This window comes from Cyprinus carpio, chromosome B11 (assembly GCF_018340385.1).
Source record: "Cyprinus carpio isolate SPL01 chromosome B11, ASM1834038v1, whole genome shotgun sequence".
Lineage (NCBI taxonomy): Eukaryota > Metazoa > Chordata > Actinopteri > Cypriniformes > Cyprinidae > Cyprinus > Cyprinus carpio.
Genome location: NC_056607.1, coordinates 12,550,968 through 12,563,331, shown reverse-complemented (window position 1 = coordinate 12,563,331; position 12,364 = coordinate 12,550,968). Strand labels below are relative to the sequence as shown.

The 12,364-nt window shown below is 38.2% G+C and overlaps 1 protein-coding gene across 22 annotated transcripts in view; it reads left to right on the top strand.

Annotated features, from left to right (window-relative positions):
* The first annotated feature begins 3,224 nt into the window (after positions 1–3,224).
* The window catches only part of LOC109063449 (voltage-dependent P/Q-type calcium channel subunit alpha-1A-like), a 50,086-nt gene continuing 40,946 nt past the window's right edge, over positions 3,225–12,364 (top strand). For 19 of the 22 annotated variants that reach the window (XM_042733951.1, XM_042733950.1, XM_042733953.1 and 16 more), the window contains exons 1-15: positions 3,770–3,870; positions 3,996–4,031; positions 4,120–4,206; positions 4,350–4,556; positions 4,664–4,776; positions 4,966–5,078; positions 5,514–5,645; positions 5,750–5,822; positions 6,010–6,127; positions 6,590–6,657; positions 6,796–6,902; positions 9,042–9,092; positions 9,547–9,679; positions 10,529–11,040; positions 11,531–11,832. In XM_042733951.1, coding sequence (XP_042589885.1) covers positions 4,191–4,206; positions 4,350–4,556; positions 4,664–4,776; positions 4,966–5,078; positions 5,514–5,645; positions 5,750–5,822; positions 6,010–6,127; positions 6,590–6,657; positions 6,796–6,902; positions 9,042–9,092; positions 9,547–9,679; positions 10,529–11,040; positions 11,531–11,832 — 1,945 coding nt within the window. In that variant the 5' untranslated portion in view covers positions 3,770–3,870; positions 3,996–4,031; positions 4,120–4,190. Of the gene's footprint in view, positions 3,293–3,755; positions 3,871–3,995; positions 4,032–4,119; positions 4,207–4,349; positions 4,557–4,663; positions 4,777–4,965; positions 5,079–5,513; positions 5,646–5,749; positions 5,823–6,009; positions 6,128–6,589; positions 6,658–6,795; positions 6,903–9,041; positions 9,093–9,546; positions 9,680–10,528; positions 11,041–11,530; positions 11,833–12,364 lie in introns of those variants that run through there. The other 3 variants (XM_042733958.1, XM_042733957.1, XM_042733956.1) reach the window with 2 other exon arrangements.

Below are 12,364 nucleotides of genomic sequence, written 5' to 3'. Positions count from 1 at the left end.
CATCGTCCTCTCCCTAGGGCCGAGGGGCTTTCTCTTTCCCTTTACCGCTCTGCATTCTCAGGGCTAACTGTGTGTCTTTCAGTCTGTCCTCTCCAGAGTTTCCCAAATCACACTTTATTCCCTTCACAGGACTCTCCCGCTGGTGCTGAGAGAGAGGGCAGTGACTACCTCACCAAAAACTGTGAGAAATACAGAGACTTATTTAGCAGTTGAGAGAATGAGGCTGTCTGAATCACAAATGGCATTAAAATCACAGTTTTTTCTTAATAATTTGACAACATTTTAGAATAACTCTGGGTAAGAAGCAAGTTATTTTTTCCTTTTCTTTTAAATACAGATTGCTGTTTTTAATTTTCACATTTTTAACAATTTTATTGACATTTCTCAATGATGAGTACACTTTAAATGATTAGTTCACTTCCAGAATAAAAATGTTCTGATAATTTACTCACCTTGGCCTTAACTACTATGTATTTACATAAAAAAATAAGTACAATGTACTTATTGTGTTCATATTGTATTGCTGCTATTGAAGTGGGGTACAGGTAACATTTGGGACAGGTTTGGTGGTAAGGGTGGGCTAAGGTGTAAGGGATCGGTCAACAGAGTAAACACTGACGTGAACACAAATGCTTCTACTTTGTTTTGCATTCTTTGTGCTGACAGTAGGGATGCTATAGCTAGCATTAGCATGAAATGTTGTCATTCAGAGCAACAGTGTGGTTACTTAAAGTTAGTTTAGCTGCCGTTACAGCTAGCTGCGTTGTATATCTCTGGGAGTATGCTATTTTGACCTTGACCAGTAAGCATTTACCTAACAAATGAATTGCAGTGCGCTAAAAAAAACTTTCCAGCTGCATCTAGATGGCCATGGGCATAGTTTTTTATGGGCAAGCACCACTCACACTCACGTATGTATGCAACAGAATAATAATAATTTCAAGTTAATTTATCAATCATAAATTTCACCTATTTTAGTGTTGGCCAGTTAATGCTGTGTTAAATAACATCCTGTTTCCTACAAAAGGTACTTTATTTGACAGTTCACAACAAAGAGTTCTTATGAGCCAAATAGATGTGGACAGGCCCGCGCTTCTTTTCTAACCTGGGCGCAGGGTCTGCAGCCTGTCTTCAAATTTTTGCACATATATACACACTCCCTCCCTCTCTCACACGTCACACATCAGTCCACCCTTCCATCAAATTTACCGCAGGCCTTTTAGTGTGTAGAAGGATATCAGCGCAGTCAGCGATGCTCTGTTATCCTCACTGCACTTACTGTACATAAAGTGTTCTTCACTGCCTGACCTGGAGGCAGTTTATTCCTTCCCGCATCTAAGTTTCCACTGTTCCACGAAATAAAGTGTAAACCGATATTGTATCAGCAGCCAAAGCACTTTAGTCTTGATCTCAAATCAGTTCTTTAAGTGTCAAATGTATATTTGCATCAGTCTTGGGCTAATTGATCATGCAAGATGGGTCATAAATAGGTGTTATTTGTTATATGAAACTTGATAAATGTAAATGAATTACTGAGAGTTTCATCCAAATACTCTATCTAAGCTTGGTTTGTCAAAAATGAATCGGCCTGCTGTTCTGTGATCAAGTTTTCCATTTAGGTTGGTTGTGTATAATCAAGACAGATCCTATTGGCTTATTATAGCAGGTTGGCGCCATCTCATCCTCATTCTCAAAACATTATTGCACCATGTGACATTACAAAATAACTAATATGATTCTGATCATTGATCAAATTAGTCGCAATGTTCTTGCCAATTGAACGGCTTAAGAGGAAGAGCTGAAAAAGCAGAAGACATTAAGGAATGAGTCAGGAGACGAGTTTGCTGCATTCTGTCCAGTCTCGCAAGTCCATTCATTCTTTCTTTTTTCTTTTAGCTTACGTAGGTGTTTGCTTCATGTGATGGCAGAGGAGTTAAAGGCCTATTGACTGAGCCATTGGTTGGCGCTGTATATTATAACCACTAATGAATGAGCTCTTAGCAACTTTGGCATTGCTGCATATGTAGGCAACAGTGGAAGGGAGTGAAAAAGTAATGGAAAAAGAGAGATGTAAATGGCTTGATACTGAATTCAGTGTCATTTCTAAAAAAAAAAAACAAGTAAATAAAATGTAATTACAGATGGACATCATTTAAATAAATTAGAAGAGAAGCGCCCTGACCAAATATAGCATGTGTGCGCGCACACACACACACACACATCAGGTGATCAGACCAGTGTGTGATGTGAGAACAGAGTAGTGTCTGATCAATTATTTACCTGTGATTGACCTCTTCTCAGAATAATGTGTTCTACAATGACAAAATTTACCTTTCACAGGACACGTGGAGATGTCCTAATTTGGGCAAAAATTGCTGATATACAAATGTCTTGCTACAAATGGAAGAGCAGAATGTAGATTAAATCTACTGTTGTATAAATGGCTTTAATGGCACACAATAAAATTGCCTCCTTGCTTTCTGTTTTTCCTCCAGTATCCTGTCCTCTGTGGGGTCAGAATTAGACCTGCGGACATTGCGAGCAGTCAGAGTGTTGCGGCCACTAAAATTGGTGTCAGGAATTCCAAGTAAGTGTTCTTTCTGTCTGAGTTTATCAATGTCTGTTAGAGTTCTTTGCACAGTATGCAATAGTGCCATTACTCTCCAGGCCTGCAGGTGGTGCTAAAGTCTATTATGAAGGCTATGATTCCACTGCTGCAAATCGGCGTGCTCTTATTTGTGGCCATCCTTATGTTTGCCATCATTGGCCTGGAGTTCTACATGGGCAAATTCCACCGCACCTGTTTCGACAATGTCACAGGTGAGCTTGTCTCAAAGACAAACAAAAAACAGTTGACCTTTAAAATTTATCTTTTACCAAACCCTGTGCATTTACATAATGCAGGTGAGATGTTTGATGAACAGCCCTGTGGTGAGGAATATCCCGCTCGAGAGTGTGAGAAAGGGTCGGTGTGTGCTGAATACTGGCTTGGGCCAAACTATGGCATCACACAGTTCGACAACGTCCTTTTTGCCGTGCTCACTGTTTTCCAGTGCATCACCATGGAGGGCTGGACTGACATGCTTTATTATGTAAGAGTTAAAGGCGATGATTAAACTATGATTCTGTTTTTTAAAATGGACTTTGATTTTAGATGATAATGCTGGGTAAATGTGGGTGTATTACAGAGCAATGATGCTTTAGGGAGTGCCTGGAACTGGATGTACTATGTTCCCCTCATCATCATCGGATCCTTCTTCATGCTAAATCTGGTGTTGGGTGTCCTCTCTGGGTAAGATCTATCTATATTTCCGTCTGTTTGTCTCTATCTATCTATCTATCTAGCTATCTATCTATCTGTCTGTCTGTCTGTCTGTCTAGCTATCTAGCTCGATTCATCCATCCATCATCCGTCTGTCACTATCATTTGTTCTGTCAGTCTATTTATCGATCACATGTTCTGTCAGTCATTCTGTCATTATTTTATGGTATTGATGATTATTTTATCTGTCACTCTATTTTTGTTTCCTGTTCTATCTGTGTATTGCTTGTTGTTCTATCCGTATCTCTACCTATTTTTTGTTGCATAATTATATCTTTCTCCCTATTTATTGTTTTGTTTCATTTGTTCTATCTATTGTTTCATCCATCTTTCATTTGTATAAAACAATAAGTTTTTGATTAGTAAGTTGCTGACTATACATGTGTCTTTCTGTCTGCTTTGCCTGCCCCCCCCCACACACACACCACCCAAGGAGTTTGCCAAAGAAAGAGAGCGTGTGGAGAACAGGAGCGAGTTCCTCAAGCTCAAACGTCAGCAGCAGATTGAGAGAGAGCTCAACGGATATCTGGAGTGGATCTGCAAAGCAGGTATGTTTGTAAAACACAAACACAAGTATAGATATTAATTTCCTGCTGAATGTAATTACTAGTTTGGACCTATTGGTGTTAAAATCTAGTTTATCAATCAATCTTTCTCTTGTCACTTTTTACAGAGGAAGTCATACTCGCAGAGGACGATGATGGCACCGGTAACAGTATAAATGTTCCTGTTTGGTGCTGTTGCTATTTAATGCCTAAAATGCAGTAATCATTCACAGTGAATGTGTTTGTGTGCAGGATCTCGCCGTAGGCCCACCATAAAGAAAAACAAAGCTGACCTGTTAAATCCAGAAGAGGGGGAGGACCACATGGGAGACGCAGTTGGTAAGAATCATTCAGATCCTAAGGGAGACAACTCGTTTGATTAATTGAAATGTTTCTGTCTTTTGAAACACATAGTGGCTTATACTTGAAGACCCTTTAGTATTCATGCCAGATGTTGTGCTGCTATGTGTGTATATTCTTAGGCTCGCCTTTTGCTCGTGGGAGCATAAAGAGCGGAAAGGGCGATGGGACCGGGTTTAGCAAGAAAGAGCGCCGTCTTCGTTTCTTCATTCGAAAGATTGTAAAGACTCAGGCATTCTACTGGACTGTCCTCAGCCTGGTGGGACTCAACACACTGTGCGTGGCTGTAGTACACTACGATCAGCCTGAGCTACTGTCGGACTTCCTCTGTGAGTTAACCTAAGCTGTTTGTTTTTACATTTGTTTTTACATTTTTACATTCTGTGTCCTTTTCTTTCACTTTATATGTCTTGTCTCTCTTTCTCTTTTTCTCCAGATTATGCTGAGTTCATTTTCCTAGGCCTCTTTATGTCAGAGATGCTGATTAAGATGTACGGACTGGGGACGCGCCCTTATTTCCACTCCTCATTCAACTGTTTCGACTGTGCAGTGAGTGCCCTTCTCTCTTCTGGCCCATTTAAAGTCTCACTTTCTCTCTCTTTTGCTTTTTTTTACTCTGCCTCTGTTTTTAACCTCTGCAAGCCGCTGACCTACATTAGATGCAGACTTAAGTCCTTGTTAGCCAGTCCTCAGAGTGTTCCTTATTTGTTTTGGGATTTGGCTGTGTGCGTGTTTCAGGTCATCGTTGGCAGCATATTTGAGGTGCTCTGGGCCATGGTGAAGCCGGGGACATCCTTTGGAATCAGCGTGTTGCGAGCTCTTCGACTACTTAGGATCTTCAAAGTCACCAAGTGCGTTTAATTTAACCTCTGCATCGTCCATCACAAAGTTTTGTCAGTTTTTGTGTTGTCCTCCTTTTGGGATCAATGAGATTACAATGCTGATTTTTCACTGGGGCTTGTTTAGATAAAGTGAAGTGAAAAAGTTAAAAGAACAGTTCAAACTAAAATTAATTTCTTAACCTCATCATTCCATACTTATGGGAAAAAAGGTTAGAAACAATGTTCATACTGCTCTTTTCCGTAGTGAAAGTCAATGGAGACTGAGGCTGTCAAGCTCTAAAGATAACAAAAAACATGAAGCAGTAGTCCAAAAACTATATTAGAAAAGACTGAAATTTAAGCCCTCTGCAAATCAAAACAATGTGCTCCCATTTTTCATTTTCATTTTTGTGTGTACTATTTATATAAAAATGCCACAATTTTAGTGTTTTCTGTCTTTTTCAGATACTGGGCGTCTTTGCGTAATCTAGTAGTGTCTCTTCTAAACTCCATGAAGTCCATCATCAGTTTACTTTTCCTTCTCTTCCTCTTCATCGTGGTCTTTGCGCTTCTCGGGATGCAGCTGTTCGGTGGACAGTCAGTATAGACCTACATCCAGCTGCCAACACCTTTTTTAGTTTCTCAGTTAGATACAGATGACCAGTAACTATGCATAGCATTGATGTTTTCTTTTTTTTCAGGTTTAACTTTGAGCTAGGCACTCCTCCAACAAACTTCGATACTTTCCCTGCTGCCATAATGACAGTGTTTCAGGTAGGCTGGTTATGTTGGTTTAGCAGTAGATCTGTTCTAAAACCAAGTGAGCTGCCTGCATAGACCGTATTTTAGGGCATATACAGATAAAGAAATCAGCTTATTCTACTTAAATGAGCTTGTGTGTGCAGATCAAATATGCATGCAGTTCTTTTCTGTGTGTTAAAATAGACTGTGTATTTCTCAGATTCTAACCGGAGAGGATTGGAACGTAGTGATGTATGACGGCATTAAGTCTCAGGGAGGGGTGGACAAAGGAATGGTCTTCTCCATATTCTTCATTGTCCTTACACTCTTTGGCAACTGTATCCTTCTTAACCTCACAGAAACACACACGTATTTTCATTACTGCATATGCTACTGCATTTATTTGATTATAAATTCAGTAAAACAGTCATTTATAAGGATTATTACAATTTAAAATAACAGTTTTCTATTTTAAAATATTTCAAAATGGGATGGCAAAGCTAGCCATTACTCCAGTCTTCAGTGTCACATGATCCTTCAGAAATTATTCTGATATGCTGATTTGGGGCAAAAATTTTTTTTTTTTCTTCTAAATTTACTTTCATATTATTTCTTCTATATATACTTGCACTTTACTTTACCTGCATGAAGTTGTGTACTGATGAATTTGTCACTGCATGTTAATAACAAGCAGACTTTGTACTATGCATTTTCAACTACCGTTAAATGTGATTTGAGAGATCCAGTCATATTTATTTAGCATTGTCTTTCTAAACTTTTTCTTAACTCTAACCTCTCAGACACACTACTGAATGTATTCTTGGCTATCGCTGTGGACAACCTGGCCAATGCTCAGGAACTAACTAAGGTTAAACAGTTTCTCTGTCTCACATAAACTCATGTAAATTTCATGCAATTTATTTATTATTATTATTATTATTTATTTTTTTTTGATGCCCGACAATGGTTAGCGGCTGTCACTGCTGTATGTTTATTGATATTTTAGGATGAACAGGAGGAAGAGGAGGCCACAACACAAAAGATTGCTCTCCAGAAAGCAAAAGAAGTGGCGGAAGTGAGCCCACTGTCTGCTGCCAACCTATCTATTGCTGCGTGAGTTACTCTACATGCTAACAGTCCACACCTTTACCACCTTCGTGCCACCAGCGCCAGTTTTTTGCCCAAAAGTAATAGCTTGTTCAGAAACACACGTGTCATAGCAATGAAGCCATACCAAGTTTTTCATAAATTTTCAGGATCAAAAGGTGAAATTCACAAGACACCTCTGACACTCAGGGACATGTAAATACCATGAATATGCATATATATGCAAATGAGCCCTAATACACTCACACACTAATGTCTGAAACAGACATAATATAATTCACACTTTAACTTTTTTATTGTAAGCCATGTCTTATGTCACACAAATTTGATTTGGTACCGTAGCTGGTTTAAATACTTCTTGCCTAGCTTAGCTGAGTTTAGCATAGCCTGTCAGCTTAACTCTATCATCATATTTAAGTAAATCCACTCTAATTCACTTTTCAGCAGACTTGCTTAAACCTGCCTGATCATACAGTATGTAACCCCCTTAGGACCATTTCTATTTCTGTTGTTAAAGGGATAGTTCACTCAAAAATGAAAGCAACATTCTTTGTTGTTCCAGATCCATATGATTTTATTTTCTTGCAAAGAATGCAAAAATAGGTATTTTGCAGGACTAAGCAGCTCTTTTCCTTACAGTTGTAAAGCACACAGCAAACGGGTGCTGTCAAACCCCAAAAAAAACCAAAAAGTACCATAGAAATACCATGAAAATTTCTATGACTATGTGAGTGTTTTGAAGGCATGCCTTAAAACACATTATGAGTTAAATTTGAAGTTGAACTACGGTTGAATGTGTGGTATCTGTATGACATTTGTGGTTTTGTATGTGATGCAATAACCCATTTGATTCCTTATTTAATTCATCATTCTGTTACAAGAAGTGGTCAGAAATGTTTTTATTTTGTTGTGTATGTATGTATATTACAATCAGCTAATACTTACACTGTGACCTAACCAGGCATAATGCAACAATTTTCCAGCAATACTTTTCATCTTTCAATTCTGAAGGCAAAAATGCTGAATAATGTACCCCAATCAAGCAGAATATACTGTATTTGATGTCAAACACACCTGACCCCTCAGTCAAGATGAATGTGAAAACTTTTTTTTTTTTTTTAAAGAGTTAAACAATCGAAGGGTTTTTTTTTTTTTAAAGAGCAGGCATCACAGCTTGCCACTGTGCATTGGCTTTGGGTTTTAAGGAGAGTCTGTTTCAGAAAGTCACATTTTAAGTGGAACATTTGACACATTAAGATTTTAGTTAAGGAGAGTCTGTTTCAGAAAGTCACATTTTAAGTGGAACATTTGACACATTAAGCTATGTAACTGTATACTTCCCATTCCATGAATAATGCAGCTCCACTAAGTTTTTAATACATGTTAGAGGTCTAGATAATTTGTTGTAATTTTAACTGTTTAGATTATTTCACTGAATTTTTATTGTTTATCGCTGGTTCAGGCTGTTATAACTTAAAATGATGCATCGTTAAATGGGCCGAATCTATGCATATAAGCCGTATTTATATCTAGTGGTTTAAAATGTGTTTATTCCATGGATATCCAGTCTAATTTTCAAATATATTGGCCTGGGCAATTTTTGTTTTATGTAGTAGTAACATTATTCAGAGCTCTACTATCTGTAAGTTGCTCAGTAGCTTTAGCTTTTAGTTTAGTTTTATAATTGTAGAAATAATAGGTTTGTTTACCTCACAAATGGTGAATGAGCCACTTCACGTATAGCTGGGATACTTTCCGTTTCATCATTGCCCCTTTTTGTTACTTCAGACCTGAGATTTTACTGTTGTCACTTTATTGTGTCTGGTTAGGACATGGTGTTACACATTTATAGTAAAGATGTTTAATGAATAAACAAAATCTGGTACTTACATGGTTAATCAGATAAGTTTTGGGATAACTTGGCACAAACCTGGAATTTGGTTAGTCTGCCAGCAAGTAGGTTTAAGAAGTGAAATATTTCACCCTGAAAGCTTGTTTTGAAAAGCAAGTCATCCATAAACTTATCTGACTGACCAAGCGAGTCGCTATCAGTGAACGGGACACCTGTTCACTTTGTCAATTGTTTTCTGTGATAGTTGTGGCAGCGTTGTTTTTATGTTCCTTGTTTCACCCCCCTCTCCTCAGAGTTACAGTAAAATCTGAACGTATCGATGACACAGACAGTTTACTGGACTGGTATTTATTCATTTACTTACTCATTTTTTTCGTTCTGTATCCCTTTTTCTTTTGCTTTCTGCCTTCCTCATGTTTTTGTATGAGTGTTTTTATGTTTCCAGCTGCTGTAGCTGCAGTTTTCTGTTGTAACACTGAGGCTGAGGTATCATTGGCTGTGATGACACACACTGTCTCCTCTTCCTCAGCAGCACTGCAAGCACAGCGCTGCTTGTTTCGCTGTTTTGGTCTCAAACCATCTCTGTCTGTCTGAACATTTCTCAGTGCTATTGTTCAGTATGTCATCACTCCCTTCACAGAATTCATGAGCCACATCCATGTTCTCTTGCTGGGGACTGAGGGACACTATCATTTCCTTTCACTTTGGGTCATCGCTCATAGATGCTTTAGGGGAGGAAAAGCAAGGATTTTCTTCCTCCCTGGGTTAAAATTGTTCTCTGTCTCTGTCTCTCTGTAGTAAAGAACAGCAGAGGAACTCAAAGGTTTCCAAGTCAGTGTGGGAGCAGCGCACAAGTGAGATCCGCAGACAGAACCTGATGACCAGCAGAGAGGCGCTTTACAATGAACTTGATGCAGAAGATCACTGGAAGGTTAGAGACATATCATAGATCACAAATGAAGAGTGACGATGTTGTATTTCCTTCATTTCTGTCATTTTACTGAAAACTGTACAACTAACAATAAAGAGCAACTAAATATTAAGACATTAAAATATCAACCAGCAAAAGACTTTTACCCACATCAAAAGTATAAAATTATTATTTAATTGTTACATTTTCATGTACTGAAGTCATGTAGTTTCATGACATCTACATTATTGCAAATCAGCGCTGTTCTTTTGACCTTTCTATTCATCAAAGAATCCAGAGGAATAAAACTGATCACGGTTTCCACAAAATTATTAAGCAGCAGATCTATTTTCAACATTACTGGAAATAATACTAAATAAAAAGAAAAAAAATTATTGTATATTAGAATAATTTCTGAAGGATCATGTGACACTGAAGTTATGGAGTAATGGGTGCTGAAATTCCAGATTTGCCATCACAGGAATAAATTACATTTTAAAATATAATTTAAAAATAAAAACCTTTATTAAATTTGTAATGATATTTCAAAATATTACTGTTTTACAGTCATAAATGCAGCCTTGGTGAGCATACATTTTTCGGACAAAAAAAATACTGAACTAGTTTTAGTGTTTTATTTTTCATTCAGACAAAATAATATACAGTTTTAATAACTTTATGTAAATCATTTTCATATCAACCATAACTTTTAATCTCAGTGTTTCCCAGTTTACAAAAAGCAGGTTTTGTAACATATTAAGAGAGTAAATAGAGTCAACTCTAATTTCCAGTTCACTTTTTAACATCAAAGTATGTTTTATATACTGTTAAGCCTAGATGTATTAACCAAATCTGCTTTTTCTGTTTTAGGTGAACTTCCACAACCGTCCTGACATGAAGACCCACTTGGACCGCCCACTAGTAGTTAATCCTCAGGAGAATCGCAACAACAATACCAACAAGCCCCGACCGGGTGAACCAAACACCCAGGAGCTAAACCAGCAGCAGGGTGAAGAATACCTGCAGCAGCAGTCCCGATATCATCACCATCACAGTCATCATCATCATCATCACCACCACCACCACTCCAGCCGCCAGTCCCTACACCACCCAGAGCTGGGGGAGGCAGGCTGCGATTGTGCCCAGAGAGGAGGTGAGGACGTGGAGGGCGCAGGGGAGCACAGGCGACCCCGACACCACCAGCACAGAAGAAAGGATGAGGATGGAGGGAGAAGACACAGAGAACACCACAGCAGAGGGGAGACAGGAGGAGAAGGGGAGGAGGGCCACGAAAAGAGGCAGAGGAGGCATCGCCATGGAAACCATGGGGATGGAGATGGAAGGAGGGATCGAGAACGGAGTCGACAGCATCGAGCTAGAAAGTGAGTGTTCTGTGTTGTTCCATGTTTCTTTAAAACTGTGCAGGGACTGAGGTGAATGGGTGAATTTGGCATGAATCATCTTAATTAATCGACCCACTGATTTTTTTAATACATAAACATTAATAGTGTTTCTACATTCAGTTCCTGATCCAAACATTCTCTGAAGAATCAGGGTTATTATCATTAACCAAAACTAAAACCATAAAAAAAACATTAACTGAAATAAAATAACATAAAACAATTTTATTTCAGTTAGTTGCCAAGTTTTCATTGATGTACTAATATATAGTGTATAACAAACTAAAATATAACAGACATACATTTTTTTAAATAACAAAATTACTGAACATTTAACTAAAATTCAAATAAAATCAAAAATGTAAAACATAAATACAAATTCACAATATTAAAAAAATGTGGCTTGATACAGCTTACTGTAGCTGTTGTTTCAGCTGTTAACCTCTTACCTCTCACTTTTTTTTATTTTTAGAGAGGGTAGTTTATCAACGGCTCGTCCAATTCAGCCAGGTCTTCCTCATACAGAGAGCCAGTACAGCGAGGATCTGGACAATCTGCGAAATAGCAGCAAGATGGCCATCCACGACCCTGACCCCGACTTTTATGACCCCTACTGTGACCCAGAGCAGGCCAATAACCTTCTGAACCTGCGTGGACCAGATTTCCATGACAGCAGTCTCATTCTGACTGACTGCACCAAAACCCCCAGCAAACTTGACCATACTGCTATAGATATGCCCCCGATTTACCCCTCATTCAACGCCAAACTGCAAGGTGAGGACCAAATATGTACATGTGTGATTACAGATAATTCTAGGAGCTTTTAAAGGCATTATTCACCCCCCAAACTTTTTTGCACAATGAAAGTCAAAAGTCCAGCTGTTTTTTGGACCTCATTCTCTTCCATTGTATGGCCAAAAACAGCTTTCACAATTTTTAAACATTCTTTCAAATATCTTTTTGTATTTTCTGCAGAAAAAAAGGCAATACAGATTTATGACAACATGAGAATGAATACATTTCTGTAGTCTATAAACAAAGCCCAAAGTATACTTTATATATGTATTTGTATTTATAAGTATACTTTGGGCTTTGTTTATTGACTACAGAAATGTATTCATTCTCATGTTTAGCATATATTCTAAAAATGGATGGTGCACATACAGTATGTGACTACTACGGTGACTAAATTAGCGTCACAAGCACTGTATGCACACCCTCACTTACGTGTAATAACCGAAGTATACTTTGGCCTTACAATGCATTTATGTGTGTTTTACTGCAAAAGCAAATGTTGTACTGTTTG